We start from the raw sequence: 11,863 nt of genomic DNA on the forward strand, positions 1-11,863 counted from the left end.
AAAAACTTTGGCGGAAAACAAATGAGACAAACATTAAACTTACATTTATTTATCGACTTTTAACAATCACAAATTCACAACAATAAATTTATCACCTTTAGAATTTTAGATTCTTCTTTTACAAATCAACAATTGAATTGATACAACATTAAATGGATTATATATATAAGCTATAAGATTTCCAAAATTGTTGGCCAATTTATCGATTTATCTAATACTACGTTAGAGTGTGTCTACCTCAACAAGACTTTGAAACCTAGAAGTCTATAACTATTGTATAAATGTCCAATGTATATATTCATTGAAATTTCAAAGAGGCCAATTTCAAAATTTTCAATTCACATGACATGGAGTTATACAACCGAGTGACGTAATAACTAAAACATATACTTCGTATAATTATCCGGCACATATATGGAGGTGTGGAACTATTACGATTAATCCAAATTAAGCTATAATAAGTCCAAATATAATCCGTTAATTACCAAATACAATCATTAGAAATCAACAAATTAAACAACACTGATACTTAATTTATTCTTTAAAACATTATATTTATTTACCGTGCATATAAGACCAGTTTACATATCGCAAATTCATCCAGTACGTTCGAACATATATGGAGGCGTGGAGCTATTATGACTAGTCCAAATACAATACACTAATTACCAAACACAACCATTAGAAATCAACATATTAAACCACCCTAGTTCTTTATTCGTACCGTGCATATAAGGCCAGTATATATATCGCCAATTTATCGATTTATCTAATATGGAAATTCTTATATACAATGGATTGATGTATCTCTCACTATCATGCATGATTTCTTATAGAAACAATGAAATCATATTTCCGTATAAGTACAAATAATGGAGTAGAATAATTATTAAAATTAAAGCACTAACTCTACATGATTAGTTGTCAATTTTTTTGCCCCTAAACAATCGGCTAAACACATGACTAATAACACAAAATTATAACTAAAATAAGATGACTTTTGTTAATTGCTTAATTAATTGACAACTATGCTAATGGTGTGATCATGCATATCCAACTCCTTTGAATTGAAAGCTACAACTTCAATGACTAGTCCACACACGGTTAATTAATTCATTAATAAAACAGTTATACGATATTAAAATAGAAATTAAACTAGGCTAATGCAAAATAATTTGGATTAAATAAAATCATGATCGTTGTGGGTTATTGACATTGATAATGAATATCATCTTTCACATCATTCATTGTTAAATATAACCTTCCAGGAAGTCTTCAGATCTGTGGTACGTAATTTTAGGATTGAATTACATCTAATTTTATTGATTGTAGACGTGGAACTGGCATATGTGACAACATTGCACAGATCTTCAATCAACAAATAAAAGGATAATGTAATTTAATTTAATTATCTATTAAGCCAATTAAGCATCCCTTTCAAAATTAATAGTGATAGTGCATGCAACTTATAACTATTCAAAGCCGGCATATGTGACCACCGTCCCTTTTTTAATCCCAAAACTAACCTCATTAATTATTTATTTTTTATTAATTACTAAAAACAAATATAGACTTTTTCCTACCAAATACTATTACAAAAATTAATGTCCCCACATAATAATGAATAATTTAATTAATACCTAAAGACTTTTTCTAAAGTCAAACTTATGTAACCTCCCTCTATATATACATTATCTTCTTCTTCCCCTCAAAAACATTATTTCTCCTCTCATTTTTTTTCCCTCCCCAAAAATGGCAAATTCAGCAATATTAACAAATTACAACCCAAAAACATCATGTTTTAAAGGAATTTCATTATTATTATTATTATGTGGAAATCCAAGAATAAAGCTTATATTATGTGAAGGTGACACAAAGGTGATAAAGGGACGTACAAAAATCAAAGCAGGAGAAATCATGTTTGAGTTCCCTGAATGTGTTGTTTGTCATGCAGATTCTTTCATCCTCGGCCGTCCGATCCCGGTCCTCGCCATCCACGACTACCTCGTCTCCGGCCGTGCTTACTTCGTCCTCCCCCTCGACCGCCTCCCCGCCCGTGGTGGCACGCCACTCTCCGCCGCCTCGTTGCAATCCCTCTACTCCCCTTCTAGTGGTGGTTGCCCTAGTAGTAACAACAATAATTGTAAGTTGTTGTTTAGTAGTGGTGGTGGTGGTGGCAATAATGACGTCATTAATGATAATAATAATAGAAGTCCTTTTGATTATATTAAGGATAAAGATGGAAGAGTACTTATGATTAAGGTTGTTCCTGAGTTTATTACAAGGATAATTAGTGCTAATAATGGTAACAATAGTCCATCTAATTGTAGCCCTAATAATAGTGGTAAATTACTTATATGTACCACACCGGAGTTGCAAAAGCAATATGAACAACTTGTTAGGGCAAAAGATCAAGGATGGTCTCCAAAACTTGAGACGATTTCCGAGAACAAGAAGATTAGGGCTTCTCCTTCTAAGTTGTTCAGGTTCGAGTGGGTGCAAATTAAGCAGATGAAAACTATTTAGGAACAGAGGTAGTATCTGTTAATTAATTAATTAATTATCTTGCACATATTTAGTGTTTTTTTTTAGGAAATATTTTAGGGTGGTAGGAGTTTGGTTGGTAATCTAGGTTAGAATTAAGATTGTTTTATGTGATTGTATATGATGCAAAATTAATAAAATATTAATTAGCATCATGAAATTCATTATATGGTTTTGAAGTTTAAAGAAGTGTTTTTATTTATTTATTTTGGGGTAAAACAGCAAAAATGTATTACTAAAAGGAAGTAATACACGTAATATCCAAGTTTAAATAAGTGGTGTGATTGATGTTGTACATAAAAACATTTTGCTTTTTGGTAATTGGGTTTAATTATGAGAAAATGTCAATCAATTATTTTTGGTTTTCTTTTATTTATTTATTTATTTATAACGCTTCCCGTCTTATGTACATAGATTATATGTTGAAATTACATATTTTAATAAATAGTACGCTCCACATAGTCAAAATTCGGTCTATTAAAAACACTGAAAATGTGCACATGAATTGATATACTAGCTTAAAAAAGAGAAAAAGAGGAATACGGGTCGATCAAAGAGGGAAGGAGAGGTTACATAGTACTTTGCATATAACTTTGTTAACAAAGAAGAGAAATGGTGAATATACAAGTCAATTAAATTGAAGATATTAGTAATCCTTATTAGTAAGTTAATTAGGAATAATCAATCATAGTGGAAATTGCATGCATCATGATGCCACTCAGTGACTCAGTCACTGTAATACCTATACCACTTCACTTAAAAGTTAAACAAAAGAAGAAATAAAAGATAAGTTTTTTTTATTAAGTTTTTTTTTTTTTTTTTTGGGGCCAATGAGCCAGTAGGGACGTAAGACAATACAAATTATAAATAGATGAGGGAGATTTGAACCTGATACTTATCATATACATGTCGTAAACCTTAAAGTTCTTAACCACTATTCCCTCAAAACAAAAAATCTTAACTTAACCACTGTGTCAAAACCTTAGTAAAAGGATAAGTTTGTATGTTCATTTTCCCTAAAAAAAAAAGTTTGTATGTTCATTAATTACACATCGATGCATTAATTAAATTAATCATTCAAGAACTGACAACAATATCGACTCTTTAGAGTGTGGTACCCAAACCCTGGATTGAATCTCGTATATGCATTTGTCGGTTTACCCTTTGTGGTTCTCTCTACACCAAAATCAACACGGTCGAGGAGGCTGGAATTAATTATTATAAAAAGAGAAGAAAGAGAAAAGAAAAATATTATTTTATACTGTTTACAAGATTGATTCGTGCCCTAATAAGATTATGTATATAACATATAGTATCACCATAATTAGCATCATAAGAGTGATAAATTAAAGACACTTAAAATTGTTAAGTTTGTTAATTAAGAGTAAATTATGCAAATATGCATTGAATTAATTAACGAAAGAATCCAAAAGTGTTTTAGTCGCGAACGATGTTAATCGATGCCCTTCCTTTTAGGGTGTTCCACAAAGTCCTGAATCCTCATAGACTTTCTTAACTTATAATTTTATTACATCATTAATTAATTAAATTTATTTCCTCATAGTATGCATTGAATTACTCTTCTATACATCTAAGAGCAAATTGTGAAGGGCTCTATAAAAAAATATGTAAAAGCATAAAAAATTAATACTCGCGTCAAAGTTAGAAAAAAGTGGAGAACGTGTTGTGTTTTTATAAGGTGAAATAACTATTGTTTTGATTGTAACAATCGTTGAAGATGAATATATCATGTAGTTGATTATCAATGATATTATCCCCCAGACAAACTAAAAAGAAAACAATTAAAAAAAGAAAGTTCAAAATAGTGTATTTTCAGCCAAACCGACTAAGAAAAGTATAACATTAGAAAAATGAGGAAAAAGATCCGAGAGGGAAAGATAAGTTCAGATAAATTAATTTCATTCAAATTCAACTGAACGAAAGTGAATGCTCCGCATTAATTTTGTTTGAATTTTAACCCCTAATAAAAATTATTTGAATTTTTAACCCCTAATACACTACTACAAAAAAGGGCAAAGAGACCCGTTCAAAATGGCCTAAGAGACCCCATTTAAGGGGGTCTCTAGATAGGGGGGTCTCTTTATAAAAGAGACCCCCCATTTAGAGGGGGTCTCTTTGTTAAAAACAAGAGACCCGTTATTTAAGAAAATGGGTCTGTAATGTTAACCGTGCAAAAAATAATATAGAAGGGGAAGAGACCCCTTTTTAGAGATATTAGGTCTGTTTGTAAAATAATTTAGACCCCATATTTAACATAGGGGGTCTCTTTAAATTTTTTAATATTAATTTATCCAGCAAACTCAGACCCCATATGTAAGATAAGGGGTCTCTTTGAGTTTTTTAATATTTTTATAATTAACAAACTCAGACCCCATATGTTATATAGGGGGTCTCTTTGAATATTTTATGATTTTTTTATTATTATACTCAAGAGATCCCTTTTTATACCTAACGGGTCTCTTTTCATAATTTTTTAATAAAAAAAAATCAGCATAAACAATTTTCGGCCAAAAATCAGCATTCAAACAATTTGGTAATTCCAAATAATTCTTATAATTACAAAAAAATTATCCCACTATACACCAATTGTAATATCCAAAAATAAAATAATAAGTCTCAAAAGTCCACATAATTCCAAAAGTAACATATTGAAAATAATAATTATTAGCGGTGCGGGCATAAGCATATGTTCGCCTCCAACTCTGTTTGCGTGGTTTCCGAATTTGAACTTCCCTTGCACCTTACCTTCTACAAGCAACAAACCTCCATTAACAACTGAGTTAAATATGAAAACAATAATACTAGTCTCTAACATCCCTTGAACAAACCTCCTGACGTACTTTCTCAATGTTGTTTGGCTCTCTGACAGAAAACAAGAAGGCAATGCCATCTCCATGGTTTAGCTTCCAAGCCTCTTTCATGTTCTTCTCTTTAGAGGTTTTCTTCTATGTTCCCTATATGATTCAACATGATAACCTAATAACAAATACAGAGCCGATAAACACCAAACATGTAAACTTTGAATTCCGAATCCCCAATAAACGGAACAGTAATTACATTTTTGAGGTAGAATGTAAAAATTGTTTAAACTCAAAGTTAGAAATCTAAAAATGATCAATGAACAATAAAATCTTGAAGCAATAAAGTCCACTTACATCAGCCACTTTCTTCTTGGAGCTATCTGCATAGATCCTCTAAATTGTTGAAACCAACCTTCTTTTTCTCATTTTCTAGCATTACTGTAATTTACTTGCTGCATCACCAAAGGAAATGAATCTCAGTCCCAAATGGATGTACAATATACAGAGATAATCTTTTTATCTTTATTCCAACATTTCATACACCTATATAACTCAGACTCTTTTACATCTATATTCCAACCAGCTTTCAAAATGACACTCAGATACCTCAAATTAGGCCAAAGGTTTAACAACATTCAACGAGAATTATGAAGTCCAGCAACAAAAGTAGTTAAACAAGAACAAGTTCTCACTTCTAAGCATTAAAATGAAGAGTATACCTCAAATGGCGCAAGACCAGCCTCCCCTTCCAAATTAAGCACCGAAACACCCATGATTAAACTGAACAAATGTTCAGCTGCAGAGTAACCATCCAACAAAGCCAGAAAGTAGTTGTAATATTTGTACCTCAAACAAAACTTCTCAGCTTTGAAATTCTTGTTGGTTATCCCTATTCGATATACACACAGCCCCATCATAGCTAAATGTGATATGCAAATCACAATAGTGTCCGTGGTACAAGCCGTAAAAGCTCTCAGAGCATTTTGCACCACTGTTGCCCATACACCATTCGCCACTGGCTGGCAATACCAATCCAATAGCTTGTAAGCCATCACTACTCGCCCTTCTTCCCTCAGTACACCTATATCAATATTGTAAACCTGTCTACTTTGCTTCAACCTCAGATGAACCTACCCCTACAACAGCTGCATCAAAACAAACCCCAATTCAGTAAAATCTGTGTGTTTACTTAACCAAAAAGACTATTATACTGAAACATAACATTTTATGGACAGGATTACAACAGCCCCAAGGGGGATATTCTTCTCCAAATGGAGTTGTGCTCGTCGTTTATCACCATACAATCCAAGGGAAAGTAACAAAAGTTGGCATACAGATTAACACGAAAGAAAATGAAAACAGCAAAAAATCATTCTACTAAAAACACCCATTTCAATACTAAACAAATTCAGCGAAATCAATCAACCAAACAAGCTCGAATTTGAAGCCTTACAGCCTTACACATTTGAGCTCAGTCAACACTTAACAGACATACAATAGTAACAAACATAATTTCCTTCACCAAAAATCATTTCCTTCAAACTTTCTGAAAATCCAAACATCAAAAAAGACCCATAAACGAATAAAATTGGGGAAATAAGTTAAAAATCCCAAAAAACTAATGAGAATTTAATCAAAATGAGTATAATAACAATTAAAAATACATGAAAAAATAAGAAATCATTGATAATAGATGAACATACCACGTTGACCACAGAATTAGCTGAAAACAGATATTTTTGATCAGAAATTCGGCATCAATCAACCAATAAAGTCCCAGAATAATCACAGCTTCGGACAATACCAGCTTGGCAGCAAGAATGAAGAAGAGTGGTGTGACAAGAGTCACTGTGATATCCAACAAGCCCTTAACTAATTAAACTAAACCATGATTAATTGATCAATAAAATCAACCCTCATTCAACACTAATAAAACTTAGGCCGCTTATTTTTGTATCTTAGGTTTAGTTTTTGGCGTTGTCATTGCACTAATTATGCTAGGCATTAACAAATTTTCATGGTATCCTACATCATTCAGAGAAATTAAGTGCAAAATTATTTAATTAGTAAAAAGTTATTGATAAGTGGTGATTAACCAAGATTAATTTTAGGCAAATGTCCTGAATATCGTAATATGTACCAACATCAAAACATGCCTATATCAGCCTTCATCTGAAATCTATGAAACACAAAAACTAAACAAATAAAATCATATTCGGATTAGTCGATTACCTTTATACCCTAAAACATTTAAACCAATATGAAAACCTAATTCCGCTCAAATCCTCCCTAAGATCGATCCCCCAAAACCCTAATCTCACAATACATAGCCGTACAAGAAATAAAAGAACCCTAAATTCGGTGAAATCCATAACAAACAAGAAAAAGAAGCAACAAAATTGCAGTAAAATCAACATGAAGTACAAACGAAATCGACAAAAACATCACAAAAAATCATAGATTGAAGCTAAAACGTAACAACCTTGGAAAATGGCGAGAGTGATGTACTTTTCGAGGTTGAGAATAAGTAGATGCCATAGTTTCCTCTTGTTCAGATCTGCGAGTGTATACAGCTAACTGAACTTTGGATGCTCGCTTCTATGTGCTTCCAACCTCGCGGAGATTTTATCACTCTGGTTTATCAGATCGAGAGATGCAGCGTGGAGGAAGAGAGATAGAAAAGCTTGATTTTTTTTTTCAATGAAACAAAGTTTGGGAGATTTGAAGAAGAAAGAGCAAGAGACCCGGTATCAACAAAAAAAGGTCTCTTCTTTTTCTACTTCTCTAGTTCTCTGTAGTCACGTGGGTCCAGTGCATTTAGAGACCCATTAAAATAAATAACGGGTCTCTTATTTATCTTTCCTTATTTTCTCCAAATAAAAAGTGGGCCCTTTGATAAATTAGAGACCCGTTAAACAAAATAACGGGTCTCTTGCTTTTCTAATTCTTTTTTTTTGCTGTCTTATTTCACTTAGTAGAGACCCGTTATCTCTAAAAATGGATCTCTTATATTAAAGAGACCGGTTATCTCAATCAATGGGTCTTTTCTTAAGGGTCTCTTTGCCCATTTTTGTAGTAGTGAATAATTTAGATATTTCAGGGGTTAAATTATTTTTTACCACCTAAAAAAATTGACAAATTGTTTTTTACCACCTCTTAACTACAAAATGGATAAAAAATTTATGTGAATTAATGAGAATTAAGGAAAATAGTTGCTTTTATGCATGAAAATCGTGGAGAAGAGAAGGAAACAAAAAATATAGTAGGTGAAATGGATCCGGATAACGTTTCCTTGCATTTTTCGGTTAAGAGGTGGTAAAAAACAATTTTTATTTTATTTTTAGGAGGTAAAAGACAACTTATATTTTTTTAGGTGGTAAAAAATAATTTAACCTATTTCAGGTAGTAGCTTTTATGTTTCTTAAACTTAATTTATTTATCTTAAACATAATTTATATTTAATTTTCCCCGAAAAAAGTGAAAATGTTGAAAATAAAAAAGTATATATTGTACATTGTTTAATTGGTCAATTTGAAGAAATTGTGTTTTACATAAACATAATATTTTTTCGTTGTTATTTTTAATTTTATCTCATTTTTTCTTAATCACATATAACAAAATACAAATTAATTGTACATTATTATAAATATTTTCTAATTGTATATTATTATTTACGAGTAATTAATAATACTTCGTAAACAAATCACAAAATGACTCTTCCATTTACCGCGCCTCTTTGATAGACCCGAAACTTCTCTACATGCGGAATAATTTGACAATACCCAATTAGACTTCTGGAAAAAAAAAATATAAACAAATTAATAAAATTAAAGCTTTTACAATAATTTAGATATATTAGCTTTTATTTTTCTTAAACTTAATTTATTTTCTTAAACATTTTTCTTTAATTTTCCCCTAACAAAGTGAAAATGTTAAAAATAAATAAGTCTATATTGTACATGAAAATATTCCCATTCTCTTTAGATGAGTGTGGTAACCCAATAAAAGAAGAACCAGAGAGGATGATATTAACGCTAACAGCATAAGCAGAGTAACGCCTAAACAAATTATTTAATTGGTACTGCGTAAAATCTAATGTCATTATATTACGACTACGCTCCGACATCTCTTTGCGATATATCTTAACAACCTCAATTCAACTTCTACCATTCTTGATATCTTGATCCATGGGATAAGAATAGATCTTGATTCATGAGATGAGAATTTCTTTTTAATTTTCCGTAAAAATGTTGAAAATAAAAAGTATAATGTACACCTTGTTTAATTGGTCTATTTAAAATAATCGTTTTTTACATAAATTTAATATTTTTCTACGTCGTTATTTTTAATTTTTATTTCATATTTTCTCAATCATATGTAACAAAATACAAATAAATTGTATATTATTATAAATATTTGATAATTGTAAATTATTGTTTACGAGTAATTAATAGTATTTTGTAAACAAAATTAGTAACATCTGTGCATTGTATGGGTCCTAAGTTAGTTAAAACATAATACAAAACCAATAATACGATATACATGGCAATAAAGAAAACAAATCAATAAAAATAAATTGACAAATAAATAACAATTCAAACAACTTAATACTTATACATAAATTACAATATAAAAGTCAACATCAAAATGAAGATGAACCATATAAAATAAAGGCTACATAGCTACACCTAAAAAATAAAAAATAATAATAAAAAAAAAAAACGTTTACCAACTACCAAAATTAACAGCAACGAATAACATCTTGATTACTAATGTCTAATGCGAAAAACATTCTTAGATAAAAAAATCAACGAACTCACTATTGCCAACGTTTACTAAAAAAAGTCAAATATGTCAAATACCAATAGACATCTCATTTCGATGAAACAACATACATCATACTCGTGTAACTTAGACTGCAACTTCGTCTATATCGAGTATAACTTCACAAAACCCCAGTTAGACTTCTAGATAAAAAAAAAAAAATTATAAACAAATCATAAATAATAAATAAAATTAAAAAACTGAAAAAGCTGAAAAGGTTCTTTACCATATGAGGTTGATGATTGTTATTGTAAGTTGGCGTACACTTAAAAAATTCCATTCTGTAATCGACTTATTATGCTTTTTTAAATTCGTTTGTGTTGCGTTCGCGTTCGAAGAATTTATATAACTTGTAGGTGTTTCATACCAATGAGAACGTTACGATCAATTATTGTATCCTAACACAATCAAGCACAATATCTCCGTTAAGTATTGTTGCCAATGAATCACAGGGAAGTCAATAATGGGCCAACATTAAGGCCCCCTTTCTTTGGAGTGTCCATGACCCTATCTCGTGGCCCAATCTCCTTTAAAACTTTGGCAAACATCTTTGTGAACATTTTTTTTTTAAGTAAACACTTTTTTAAGATAATACGGAGTACATTTTAATACACATCTTAAGGTTGAATTCCAGCTTGAAAAGTCGAGTTTTCATGCACCCACTTTTTCCCTACAACTAGAACGATTCCTACTTCCTAGAGTAATTGCTAATAAAGTAATACACGTGTATATTTGTAGAAGAAATGAGAGTCAAAAACTTTTTTTTTTTTGGGGCTGAATATGACCTTAAGGTGCGTTTATTATAAACTACTCCGTATTAGCATAAAATGTGTTCTCTATATATATATAAAAAAAAAGTTTAAAAATGAGCTTTCACAAAAATGGTAACATAAGAAGTCTTTTCTCACAAATAGAAAAAATGTATATTAGCCTGTCGCAATGTGTTTTGTACGAGGGGAACACCTAAAACATTAAATAGATACACGTACCATTAATGATATTTCTTATATCATTAAGACGAAGTGAACATTTTATTAAGACGAAGAAGGATTTTTTTTATTTTTTTTTTGCGAATGAGTCATGAGGGTAAGAGAAATTATAAACGAAAACGGGAGTATTCAAACCTGAAACATATCGTACACTAACCGTTTGTATAACCACTAGGTCAAGACTTCATTTAGGGTTGTCAAGAACTGAACAAATCCAACCGATTTCTGACAAAAATCGATGTGACGCGGGAAAAAAAATTATCACGTTCAATCCGCATAAGCATAATGGCCCTGTACAACTACATTATTCGATTATACCCGACCTGCAACTGACCGATGACCCGAATTGACACCCCTCTTTATTAATCAATCAATTATAAGTACTTAGTATAATTCTTATTGACTTTCACGATCATGGGTCCTTTGGATCTAATGTAGGCCGTAACCACGCCTACTTTGGATCTTAATTATGGTCCCTTTTACATCATCACCCTTCATTAAAGAGAAAGAATCAAAGAAGGGCATAATAATAGAGGAATTAGTAGCCCATGTCAAATTGTCATATAGGCCCATATTGGATCTACAAAACTAAAATTTTGGATATGTAAGACGTGTGATCAAGTCTCGTTCATTATGGGTTCACGTTTTGTAATTCTCGTGTTTTTTTTAGTATGTAAGAAGGAC

General features: G+C 31.1%; 1 protein-coding gene and 1 long non-coding RNA gene across 2 annotated transcripts; one reads left to right on the top strand and one right to left on the bottom strand.

Annotated features, from left to right (window-relative positions):
* The first annotated feature begins 1,727 nt into the window (after positions 1-1,727).
* LOC110783233 (uncharacterized) lies at positions 1,728-2,704 on the top strand. Its single transcript, XM_021987543.2, has one exon. The coding sequence runs from the start codon at positions 1,753-1,755 to the stop codon at positions 2,524-2,526; it is 774 nt and encodes a 257-aa protein (XP_021843235.2). The 5' UTR covers positions 1,728-1,752; the 3' UTR covers positions 2,527-2,704.
* A 2,374-nt stretch (positions 2,705-5,078) lies between these two features.
* LOC130459660 (uncharacterized) lies at positions 5,079-7,839 on the bottom strand. The gene is made up of 5 exons (XR_008919202.1): positions 7,070-7,839; positions 6,086-6,511; positions 5,721-5,818; positions 5,406-5,541; positions 5,079-5,313 (listed from the first exon to the last, which is right to left on the bottom strand). It is a non-coding gene; the product is annotated as an uncharacterized lncRNA (long non-coding RNA).
* Positions 7,840-11,863: the final 4,024 nt, after the last annotated feature.

Source organism: Spinacia oleracea, chromosome 4 (assembly GCF_020520425.1).
Source record: "Spinacia oleracea cultivar Varoflay chromosome 4, BTI_SOV_V1, whole genome shotgun sequence".
In the NCBI taxonomy this organism is placed as follows: Eukaryota; Viridiplantae; Streptophyta; class Magnoliopsida; order Caryophyllales; family Amaranthaceae; genus Spinacia; species Spinacia oleracea.

What these genes read in the sequence shown, in the direction of transcription:
- LOC110783233 (XM_021987543.2), top strand. Translation starts at nt 1,753, where the DNA reads ATGGCAAATTCAGCAATATTAACAAATTACAACCCAAAAACATCATGT.